At 36.1% G+C, this 12,919-nt stretch overlaps 1 protein-coding gene across 1 annotated transcript in view; it reads right to left on the bottom strand.

The window, feature by feature from the left end:
• BTBD16 (BTB domain containing 16) overlaps window positions 1-12,919 on the bottom strand; it is a 140,785-nt gene that overhangs the window by 97,848 nt on the left and 30,018 nt on the right. The window contains exon 5 of the mRNA XM_044662609.1: window positions 258-401. Coding sequence (XP_044518544.1) covers window positions 258-401 — 144 coding nt within the window. The remainder of the gene's footprint in view (window positions 1-257; window positions 402-12,919) is intronic.

The raw sequence follows: 12,919 nt of genomic DNA, 5'->3' as shown, positions 1-12,919 counted from the left end.
AGGAAATTGTAGAGATAGTATTGGTAGAAGATATTTCGTTACCAGAAACTCCTTACACAGATAAAATGATAGATTCAAACAAAAAAATATTGGCAGTGGGGCTAGTCAACTCTTCTCCCAGCTATCCAAAGTCAATGTCTGTATTAGAGCCTTTATATTTACAATAAAATTTTAAGAGTACCATGTACCCCACCACCACTACCACTGCCATATCTGAAACAGTACATATTGGGCTTTTAGATTAGATGGAAAGATACCTCTTAAAAGTTTCTCCAAATCTTTCAGGGGGTCTGTGGTTTTCTGGGACAATGCATATATGTAGAGCTTCGTTAGGGTTCCTGAATTGAAGAGCTGGGGTTGATGGAGTTCCCATTTGAAGCCCAGACATTCAAGGGTCACATCTGAGGAAAGAAAAGCTTTTTGAACAAAATGTTTGATGATCTTTCTAGCTAGAATGTTCTAAGGAGTAACTACTTAGGAGAAGCACAAACACAAAGACATTCTCATTCTCCATCTTACGTACCTCCTGGATACTCTCTCCTTGTTGATATTCATAATGTTGCATTCTTATGATTCTCCTTTTACCTGTCTGACTGCTTGCTCTTTTTTTCCCAAGTCATTCACAGTAACTATGGGTGTCCCCCAAGGTTCTGGATCTCTTCTTCCTCCTCCTCCCACTCCTCTTCTTTCTCCCCTCCTCTTTTTCTTCCCCCTTCTCTTCTGTCCCCTCTTTCTCTTCTTCCTCCTTCTAATTCTCCTCCTCCTCCTTCTCTTCCTCAATCTTCTATTATAGAACCACTATTAATTTCAGTTCCAAGGCAGAAAAGCTGTAAGGGCTAAGCAGTTTGGGATTAAGTATCTTGCCCAAGGAAACACAGCTAGGAAGTATCTGAGGTCTGATTTGAATCCAGGTCCTTCCCTACTCCAGGCCTAATGCTCTATCCACTATGCAACCTAGCTGTCCCAAATATCTCATCTAATTAGTCTTCCTAGGTTGCCTTACCCTTCCACAGGTGTGGATTTACCCTAGAAGACTAAGATATCCAACCTGAGGCAGTCAGGAAAATTTCCATTAGTTAGCATAGTAGGTGGCACAGTGGATATTATTTTGATGCCTGGGGAAATAAATCACTTTTCTGGGTCTTAGTTTTCTTTTCTGTAAAGTGAGAGGTTTGGACTACTTGGACTTCTGTGATTGAATGACTAAAAGACCTTTAAGGTCCCAGTCAACCCTTTGTCTATGGTTCTATGCTACTTGTTGGAACTGATGGCTGTTGCTGCCCTGGTGATCTTTTCAAGTGTTGAAAATACCAGTGAGTTGGGAGCCTAAATGCCTGTTCCAACAGCTGCCTAAGTAAGTGAAATTTTTCAACAAAACCTTCTCACTTACTAGGGAATGAATGAGGAGGAAGAGGTAAGAACTAAAAGAGAAACTAAGGTGGGGAGAGGAGGAAAAACCAAAGCCAGGAAGGAGCAAAGCAATTACCATTAGTAGAATGATATAAAAAGGCCAAAAAAAGTATTAGCACCTGGGAATTTTCTAGACAAAAACAGGACTAAAAATCAATTCTTCATAATCAAAAATCACCCAACTGTTTTCTTTTTTTAATTGTTTATTTGTTTAATTAATTTAGGATAGTTTCCATGGTTACATGATTCATGTTCTTTCCCTCCCCTCCTCCCAACACCCTCCAATAGTCATTGAGCAATTCTACTGTGTTTTACATGTGTCATTGATCAAGACCTATTTCCATGTTATTAATATTTGCCCCAGACTGACTGTTTTAGAGTCTACATCCCCAATTATATCCCCGTCAAACCATGTGATCAAGCAAATGTTTTTCCTCTGTGTTTCTAATCCCACAAATCTTTCTCTGGTTGTGGATAGCGTTCTTTCTCGTAAATCCCTCAGAATTGTCCTGGATTATTGCACTGCTGCTAGTAGAGAAGTCCATTACTTTCAATTGTGCCATAATGTATCAGTCTCTGTGTATAAATGTTCTCCTGGTTCTACTCCTTTCACTCTACATCAATTCCTGGAGGTTATTCCAGTTCACATGGAATTCCTCCAGTTCATTATTCCTTTTAGCATAATAGTATTCCATCACCAACAGATACCACACTTTGTTCAGCCATTCCCCAATCGAAGGGCATCCCCTCATTTTCCAATTTTTTGCCACCACTAAGAGCACAACTATAAATAATTTTGTACAAGTCTTTTCCCTCATTATCTCTTTGGAGTATAAACCCAGCAGTGGTATGACTGCATAAAAGGGCTGGCAGTTTTTTTAAGTCCTTTGGGCAAAGTTCCAAATTGCCTGCCAGAATAGTTGGATCAATTCACAACTCCACCAGCAATGCATTAGTGTCCCAATTTTGCCACATCCACTTCAACATTTATTACATTCCTTTGCTGTCATCTTAGACAATCAGCAAGGTGCGAGGTTGTATAAGAGTTGTTTTGATTTGCATTATAGATTTAGAACACTTTTTCATGTGCTTATTGATAGTTTTGATTTCTTTATCTGAAAATTGTCTATTCATGTCCCTTGCCCATTTATCAATTGGGGAATGGCTTGATTTTTTGTACAATTGATTTAGCTCCTTATAAATTTAAGTAATTAGACCTTTGTCAGAGGTTTTTGTTATAAAGATTTTTTCCCCCAATTTGTAGCTTCCCTTCTAATTTTGTTTGCACTTGTTTTGTTTGTACAAAAACTTCTTAATTTAATGTAATCAAAATTATTACTACTAGTGTTTCTAGAACAATGTCAAATAATAGGTGATAATAGGCATCCTTGTTTCACTCCTGATCTTATTGGGAAGGCTTCTAATTTATCCCCATTGCAGATGATGCTTGCTCATGGTTTTAAATATATACTGTTTATTATTTTTAAGAGATTCTTTTATTACTATACTTTCTAGTGTTTTCAGTAGGAATGATTGTTGTATTTTGTCAAAGGCTTTTTCTGCATCAATTGAGATAATCATGTGATTTCTGTTGGTCTGGTTGTTGATATGGTCAATTATGGGGATGGTTTTCCTAATTGTAAACCATCCTTGCATTCCCAGTATAAATCCCACCTGATTTATAATAATAAATAATCCTCGTGATCACTTGCTGGATTCTTTTTGCTAGTATTCTATTTAAGATTTTTGCATCTATGTTCATTAAGGAGATTGCTCTATAGTTTGTTTTCTTTCTCTGTTTTTGGTCTGCCTGGCTTTGAAATCAGCACCATATTTGGGTCATAAACGGACTCTGGTAGAACTCCTTCTTTGCTTATTTTGCCAAATACTTTATATAGTATTGGAATTAGTTGTTCTTTAACGATTTGATAGAATTCACTTGTGAATCCATCTGGCCCTGAGGAGTTTTTCCTAGGGAGTTCATTGATGACTTGTTCAATTTCTACTTCTGATATTGGATTATTTAAGTATTATATTTACTCTTCTGTTAATCTAGGCAATTTATATTTTTGTAAATATTCATCTCTATTACCTAGATTGCCATATTTGTTGCCATATAATTGGGCAAGATAATTCTTAATAATTACCTTAATTTCCTCTTCATTAGATGTTGCCTTTTTCATCTTTGAGACTGTTAATTTAGTTTTCTTTCCTTTTTTATTAGGTTAACCAGCACTTTATTTTATTTTTTTAAATATCCTAGTCTTATTTATTAATTCAATAGTTCATTCACTTTCAATTTTATTAATTTCTCCTTTAATTTTTAGGATTTCCAATTTAGTTTTTATCTAGGAATTTTTAATTTGCTCTCTTTCTAGTTTTTTAATTTGCATGTCAATTCATTGACCTCTTCCCTTGCAGATTTGTTAATATATGCACTCAAGGATATGAATCACCCAACCTCCACCCCTGTGTACTGCTTTGGCTGCATTCCATATATTTTGGTATGATGCCTCCTCATTGTCATTCTCTTCAATAAAATTATTGTTTCTATGATTTGTTCTTTAACCAACCAATTTTGGAGAATCATATTATTTAATTTCCAATTAATTTTTTATTTGGCTCTCCTTGTACCCTTACTAATGATTATTTTTATTGCATTATGATCTGAAAAGGTTGCCTTTGTTATTTCTGCTTTTTTTCATTTGTTTGCAATGTTTTTATGTCCTGGAACATGGTCAGTCTTTGTGAATGTACCATGTGCTGCTGAAAAGAAGGTGTATTCCTTTTTGTCCCTATTTATTTTTCTCCATATATCTATTCACTCTAATTTTTCTAAGATTTCATTTATGTCTCTTACCTCATTCTTAATTTTTTGGTTTGACTTATCTAGATCTGATAGAGGAAGGTTCAGGTCTCTCACTAGTATAGTTTTACTATCTATTTCCTCCTTAAACTCAAATAGTTTCTCTTAATAATTTTGATGTTATACCATTTGGTGAATACATATTGAGTACTAATATTTCCTCATTGTCTACACTGTCTTTTATCAGGCTGTAATTACCTTCCCTATATCTTTTAATCAGATCTATTTTTACTTTGGCTTTGGTACATATCATGATTGAGACTCCCATCTTCTTTTTCTCAGTTGATGCCCAATAGATTTTGTTCCATCTTCTTACCTTTACCCTGTATGTCTACCTGCCTCGTGTGTTTCTTATAGACAACATATGGTAGGATTTTGGTTTCTGATCCACTCTGCTGTTTGCTCCTGCTTTATGGGTGAGTTCATCCCATTCACATTCAGAGTTATGATTACCACCTGTGTATTCCCCATCAATTTGTTTTCCTCTCCTAGTCCTGCCCTTTCTTCTTTCACTATTTTCTTCTATACCAATGTTTGCTTTTAATCAGTCCCCCTAATCCCCACCCTTATTTTACTTCCCTTCCCACCTCCTCTCTTCTTATTCCCCTCTTATTTTTCTTTAGGGTCTATTAAATTCCCTCCTCCCTCTCTTTCCCTCCATTTAGGTACTCCCTACCCCACTCCCCCCGACACCTTGGTTTTCCCCTCTCAACTTCCTTGTAGGGTAAGATAGAATTTGATACCCCAATGGATCTAGATGCTCTTCCTCTCAGAACTGATTCCACTGAAAGTAAGGTTTAAGTATTACCTATTAGCACTCTCTTCCTCTCCTTCTTATAATAGTATTCTTCCCCTCCCCCTCCAATGCAGCTCTTTATGTGGTATAATTTATCCTATTTTTCTTCTTCCTTCAAGTTTCTCTTGGTGCCATCTTCTATTCCCTCCCCCTCTTTTTTTACATATAATCTTAAACCACTTAGTACCCCAACCTCTACCTATAAATAATTCTTCTAACAACTATGATAGTGAATACAGTTTTTGAGAGTTACAAATATCATTTTTCCATATAGGAATACAATTTGACCTTACTGAAGCCCTTAAAATTTTTCCCCTTTCTTGTTTACCTTTTCATGTTTCTCTTGATTTGTGTATTTGGACATCAAATTTTCTATTTAGTTCTGATCTTTTCTTTACAAATACTTGGAAATCTTCTATTTTGTTAAATGCTCATAATTTCCCCTGGAAGTATGTAGTCAGTTTTGGTGGGAAGTTGATCCTTGGTTGTAGACCAGTTCTCTTGCCTTTCTGAATATCATATTGCAAGCCTTGCAGTCCTTTAGTGTGGAGGCTGACAGATCCTGTGTAATCCTGATTGATGCTCTTTGATATCTGAATTGTCCCTTTCTGGCTTCTTGCAGTATTTTCTCCTTAGCTTGGAAGCTCTTGAATTTGGTAATTACATTCCTGGGGGTTGTCTTTTTTTTTTTTTTTAATTTTAAACCCTTAACTTCTGTGTATTGACTTATAGGTGGAAGATTGGTAAGGGTAGGCAATGGGGGTCAAGTGACTTGCCCAGGGTCACACAGCTGGGAAGCATCTGAGGCCAGATTTGAACCTGGGACCTCCTGTCTCTAGGCCTGACTCTCAATCCACTGAGCTACCCAGCTGCCCCTGGGGGTTGTCTTTTGAGGATTTAATGTAGAGGGGAATCTCTGGACTCTTTCAATGTCTATTTTTCCCTCTTATTCAAGAATATCAGGCAGTTTTCTTGGCTAATTTCTTGTAATGTGATGTCAAGATTTCTGTTTTTTTCTAGGTTTTCAGTAGACCTATGATTCTCAAATTATCTTTCCTGGACCTGTTTTCCATGTCTGTCATCTTCTTAATGATTTATTTCATGTTTCCTTCTATTTTGTCATTCTTTTGACTGCACTTTATTAATTCTTGCTGTCTTATGAGATCATTAGCTTCTACTTGCCCAATTCTAGTCTTTAAAGACTGGTTTTCAGCTGTGATCTTTTGATTTTTCCTTTTTGGTTTGGTCTATCCTACTTTTCATAACTTCTAGCAGGTCAATTCTGGTCTCCAATTTCCTTATCATTTCATGTGAGTTCTGGGCTTCTTTTTCCCAGTGGGAGATTCTGTCTTTTAAACTGTTATTTTTTTAACTGTTTCCCACTTTTCTTGCCATGTTTCTTCTATCTTTCTTACTTAGTCCCCCAAGAGCCTGTGACCAGTTTCCATTTTTATTTTTTGGATAGTTTGTATTAGTGGCCATTGTTGTGCTACTTTTATCTTCCCAGCCAAAAGTCTGATTGAGGAGAGTAGGCAGCTCTGTGTCAAGCTACAGAGAGGTTATGCCCTGAGCCAATTTTTCAGTCTCTGCTGTGTCTGCTGTGGGCATCCCCTCTTTGCCCTATCTGTGCACCCAAGCTCTGCATTCCTCAGCCTTCTGCAGTCCCAAATCTTACTGCCCTTAGGGGTAAGTCTGTGGTATCCTCAACATGCCACTTCTCACTTCTCCCCCTCAGAACCTAGAGATTGCCCTAAGCTAGCTCTGACTCTGGCACCATAGGTGGAGTGGGGGAGGGGTGATCAGCTCATGCTTTGGTAGAAGTAATTTTACCCCTTTATAGTGTGGAAATGCCCAAACCATGCCTACCTTCAAGGCTGAGCCCTACAGTAGATCCCCTTCACTCATCTGATTTTGATTTTTGTCCTTTAGAAGTGTTTTATATCGGTCAGTAGTGAGGAGAAGAAGATCCTTGCTTTTGCTCTGCAGCCATCTTAGTCCAGAAGTCCCAACTATTTTCTTAATACATGAAAACTATTTTACTGGCATTACATCATGTATTAAGAAAATAGTTGGGGCAGGGAGGTGGCCCTATGGACCAAATGCCAGACCTTGAGATGGTGGGGGGTGGGAGTGATCCTAGGTTCAAATATGACCCCAGTTGCTTCCTGCATGTGTGCCCTTGGCATACAACTTAACCCCCATTGCCTAGTTTGTACCACTCTTCTGCCTTGGAACCAATACACAGTATTGATTCTAAGACAGAAAGTTTTGGGTTTTTTTAAAGTAATATATAGAGGAAAAAAAATAGCGTCACATTTCAAATCCCCTTTGCAATAGGTTCATAGACCTCATTGGCCTCTGTCCTTTAGAAAAGGCTGTTTCACTGTGTAGGCTGTTCTCTTCTTCATCTCTACTTTGTAGAATTCCCTAGCTTTTTTCAGAATAATTTAGGCCATTTCTTATAGGAATCCTATCCTTATCTCCCAGCCAGTAGTGTTCCCTACCCTTGCCTCACATTATTTTGTATTTATTCTGTATATATTTTCCATATACTTACTATACCAGTGCCCACCATGCATACCACTGCCCAGAAGATTATAAGCACCCTAAGGGCAGGGACTGCTTTTTTTCTATTTCATTTTTCTTTGAAAATGCCTGCCATAATAAATGTTAAAATTTTGTTTTGAATTAAAGTTGAACTGAATTGAATCTAGCCTTAATTCCCCTACTTGAACATTTTGCCTAGGACAATTCTGGTTTGGGGCCAGGCTCGTTCAGGCTCTCCTATTCATCTTCAAAACCCTGAGCTACCACTGGATTATCTCAAGAGATCAGTTTGAGGTAAGTTTAAAAAATTGCCCTTATGATGATCATGGGCTCCCTGGAACCCCTAGCAGCTCTCCTGGTTCTCTGTAGAACATGTCAAAGGAAACTGAGGGCTTGCTGTCTGTGCAGTCAGCTAATTCAGATAATCCTCAGATTAGATGGATTCTCTGCCTGGAATAACTAATTTTACTCCTTGCTGCAAAAATCCACAGCTTTAGGTATGTCACAACTCTGATGGAATAGAACACTGAGACCCAGAGGCTTCTTCTCAGCATCTAGAATTTCTAATGCCACTAGCTAGGTCATGGTTTGGGGTCATTATTTCTAGACTTGTCATAGTATTAAAAGATAAATTGACTCAGTGACCCATGGCCACTAGTGACTAGTGCTTACTCAAATTTATTTGTTACAAACAACAGAAATTAAGATGTTGCAGTTGGGGATAGGTATGTGATATATATATATTTGTTCATTTGTTTGTTTGTTTTGTTTTGTTGTTTAGTTGTTTCCATATGTATGATTGGCACCAAATAGGAGAAAATTAAAAGATAAATTGACTCAGTGACCCATTGTACTCTCAACTCTCCTGGTAAACTGGTGTTGAGGGAGAGGCTATAGAGGCAGAATCTTAAGCTTTGCCCTTTTCTCTGAATCTCTATTCCCTGAACTCTGAATCTCATCTCCTACCTACTTTCTGTAGACATATCAGATTCTGACTCAACTCTTCCTTTTCCTGCACACCCTCCCTTTGCCCTGACCTTGGTATGTCTATGCCCAGCCCTCCTCACCATCCCATCACTCTTTGTTCTCTAAATAATGATTGTTATCAGGTCTGTCATTCAACTTACTATTTTCAGTTCCCATACCCTGTTCCCTACCCCACTTTTATCCATAAACCCTATATATTCTATAGCTATTCTGAGCTTAGATTTTGGGAGATGAATCTGGCTAATAAACCTGTTGCTTTCCATGATCTCAGATGTCAGTGAAATTCCTTGTAACATTTTGGTTCCCTGACCAGGAATCCCACTGAGCTAGCCCTTTGTACTACTGTGTATAGTCCACCTGGGTGGGCCTCCAGAAATCTTGCCTGACTAGAGTGATGCCAAACTCCCTCAGATATGTGTCTGGAGGCCTGCTAAGCATTGACTGAACCAGGCCCTACAAGGATCATTGGAAACTGTAGACCTGCAGGATCACTGGTGCAAGGAAAAGGTAAAGGCCCAGGGTAGAAACCCACCAGAAGTGTAGAAGAGGAGCTTTTTCATCTCCTAGGTAACTCTTGGCACACAGATTTTTGGTTTAACCCAAGTGTGGGGGTTTATAAGGTTTTATTTTGGGAAGGAATTGGTTAACATTGATTTTGGAGCATGCTTTCATGTTAATTGCTGTTTGATCTTGTTGTATTGTGTCCTTGTATTTTTATTTGTATACTCAAAAGGGTGTTTGGGAAAAGAAACCTCTAAATAATTTGAGGCAAATCTGTTTTTATCTGTCTCCCATCATTCTAGAAAGTGGGGAACAGACAGACCAGAGAATGTATTTAGGAGATTCAAGAAGAAACACTTGGGTGTGAATTTTTGAATCTTTTAAACTTTAACATCATCTAACTAAGTGAAAGAAAGCATTTGTTCTACATTCTTTTCCTGCCATGTTTCATCTGGCCACTGAAATAGGGTAAGGGGAAGATTAGAATAAGAGGAGGGAGATTTGATCCCACAATTTGACTTTTGTTAATGGTATTAATTTTAAGATAGATATATAGATATAGATATAGATATAGATATAGATATCTGTGATTTTGAAAAATCACTAATGATTCTGGAATATATTTGTGAAATGATCGTAAAGTGATTCAGTGTTGAAAATTGTATATCAGTCTTATAAGATTCCAGATAAGTTTGATTCTATACAAAACTTAATTATTGTCACTAAGATTTAAAATGAACAATGGTTAGAGATTTGAATGTTTGGACATACCTAAAATGCTTGTTGAGTCAACTGGAAATTGGGAATATAAAGTTTTCTTTAACCAATGTAACGGGTAGCCAGCCTAATTAATAGAATTTCTACTTTAAAGAAACAGATGAGAAGCAAACTCCTGATAAGTGCTGTGTGGCTGCTAAATGAAAATGAGGCTGCTTAATGAAAATGCGGGTCTAATAAAATATAAAGTGTATAAAAATTTAGTACCAGCTTAGAAGAAGAAAATGTGATGTAATATGTAGAAAATTCTGTATGATCAAAATTTGGGTTTACAAATTTTAATGTATGTACTATTGAATTAAGCAATAAACGAAAATGTAATGAACATTGAGGAAGAAAGAATTTTAGATTTGGAAATTTGGAAATTGGAATGAAACATGTAATAAGAGTTTGGAATATTGCAAAAGAAATTCTGAAATTGTAAACATTTGTTGTAACTGATTGGGATATGTGAATTGTTGCCAAAATATGTACCTTGGATAAAATTACTTTATTACTGAATATAAATATGGATTTAAATGCAATTTGTTAGAATGAATTTTAGAGAAAACACAATGATTTATGAATTTTTACTGTGAACCAAATTAATATTTAGAATGAATTGGGTAAGATGATATGTAATGATAAACAGGGCTCTTCTGAGGCACTAAAAACAGGTGACAGAATAGCTGGCGGGAGTTAGGTTTAGTGATGGCAAGACTAAGTCATAGTAGGTGAGAAAGGTATAGAATAACCTTATGAAAGATATAAGGCATAGGAGAATATGGGGCCTTTTTATGAAAGCCAGGAGACATAATGTATGAACAATATAAGTAGATATGTGAAGTGGAGAAGAGGATATCAAATGTAGTTCTGCTTTATGCAGAGGTTTGAAGGGGGAAAAGAGTAAATGTTTTGAGACTAAGTTAATTTAAATAATGATGGTGAAAATCAAGTAGAAGCCAGTGAGAGAATTTTGCATTGAAAAATGAAGAAAACAGGTTGTTAACCAACTTTTATCAAAGTCCAATTAAAAGTTTTAGGGCTTTTAATTAAAGTTCATTGGCTGGAATATAATGTGAAAGTTTCAAATATGCAAGTTTTATGTAGGAAGTCTAAGTTGTGAAGAAAAAAATGCTATTAATAAAGAAGTATTTTCATTTCCCAGTACTGCGAACAACTGTCATAATAAATCTTAAGAAAGACAAATTTGAGATAGTGGGACTAAGAAGTTAAAACTGCCTGCAAACTTATTAACCCTTTTCTGACTCACAGAAAAGCAGAAAGTGTCTGTAATTGTTTTTCATTGGAATTCAAGGACTAAAATAGTAAATGAAAGAATAAAGGAAAAATCTAAAATTGGTATTTACTCTATGGGAAAATTTAAAGAGAAATTTAACTATAAACTTGTAAGGCTTTCAGAAGTCATTTAAGTGAGAAACGTGATCAGCCCTGCTAAACTAAAGGCCTGTTTGGGTTATGAAATTTTAAGATGAAAAATTCATGTCCCAAATGAGTTGGTTGTTGAAATATGATTAATAAGTGAATGATTAATAAGTTGTCTCATAAACATTAGGGAAGTAACTGAAGAGCCCCTGATATGCTAACTTGACTAAATCTTGATCTGGTATAACATAACCAAAGCTATCAGAGATAGTGGTAAAAGCAGGAACTTATAGATGGAATATATGTGAAGGAGGAGTTTTTAGATGAAAAATAAATCCTATGAAAATTCATGGTCCCTCTAAAAGTATAAAATTTATGCTCTGAGACTTATAGGTTAATTTGGTTATTGGAGGTTGCACACTCAGATATTGCAACTCTTATATAAAGTGATTAAAATATTTTCTTGGGGATCTGATGAAAATAAATACTTTGAAGAAGTTAAAAGCTACAAAAGTGATGGGCTAATTAAAAGGAGAACCTTTACAAGTTTTGGAATGTCTTTAAAAGGTAAATTATCTATGTTACAATATCAGAATTTTATTTGGGGAGATCAGGCTTGGAACTATAAACCTGTTACTACATTAAAAATTGCTATAGGAATAGGACAATTTGAATGTGAAAAGAAAAAAGGGAAAGAAATACAGAATGTCTCCAAAGAAATTGTTTGTTGCTCTGGTAAAGGCAGGAATTGTTTAAAATGTATAAAGAAAAGAATATGGTAGGAATCCCAAATCAGGAGACTGTGTGAAGGAAATTTATACCCCTCTCTTGGGGTTGCAGTGGGACGTTGCCCTGCCTGCATCCCTGTGTCCCTTCATGGTCGCCAACTGTAATAGTAAAATTATGAGAATGAACTTAAATTAATAAAGTTTATTAGAATTCCTTGGATAGGTAAAAGATGAGAAATAGATAGGAAGAGAGAGTAGTAGCCTAATCTAGATCCCATGTGGGTGCTTCCAGCAGCAAGCCCAGCAGCAATCTGCTTGGTGTGAGGTGGTACATCAGAGTTGTTTTGATTTGTATTTCTCTAATTATGAGAGATTTAGAACCCTTTTTCATGTGCTTATTGATAGTTTTGATTTCTTTATCTGAAAATTGCCTATTCATGTCCCTTGATCATTTGTCAATTGGGGAATGGCTTGATTTCTTGTACAATTGACTTACTTATTATAAATTTGAGAAATTAGGCCTTTGTCAGAGGTTCTTGTTACAAAAAACTTCCCAATTTATTTCTTCCCTTGTGATTTTGGTCACATTGGTTTTGTTTGTACAAAACCTTTTAAATTTAATGTAATCAAAATTATTCATTTTACATTTTCAAATATTCTCTATCTCTTGCTTGATCTTAAATTCTTTGCTTTCCCATAGATCTGACAAGTATACTATTCTATGTTCACCTAATTTACTTATAAATTCCCTCTTTATAATTAAGTCATTTACTCATTCAGAATTAATCTTGTTTTAAGGTGTGAGATGTTGATCTAAACCTAATCTCTCTCATATTGTTTTCCAATTTTCTCAGCAGTTTTTTGTGAAATAGTGGGTTGTGATCACAAAAGCTAGCCTAGGATCTTTGGGTTTATGAAACACTGTCTTGCTGAGGTCATTTA

This window comes from Gracilinanus agilis, chromosome 2 (genome assembly GCF_016433145.1).
Source record: "Gracilinanus agilis isolate LMUSP501 chromosome 2, AgileGrace, whole genome shotgun sequence".
Classification (NCBI taxonomy): Eukaryota; Metazoa; Chordata; class Mammalia; order Didelphimorphia; family Didelphidae; genus Gracilinanus; species Gracilinanus agilis.
Note: the sequence above shows the minus strand (reverse complement) of the source record. Positions and strands in the feature narration are given on the sequence as shown.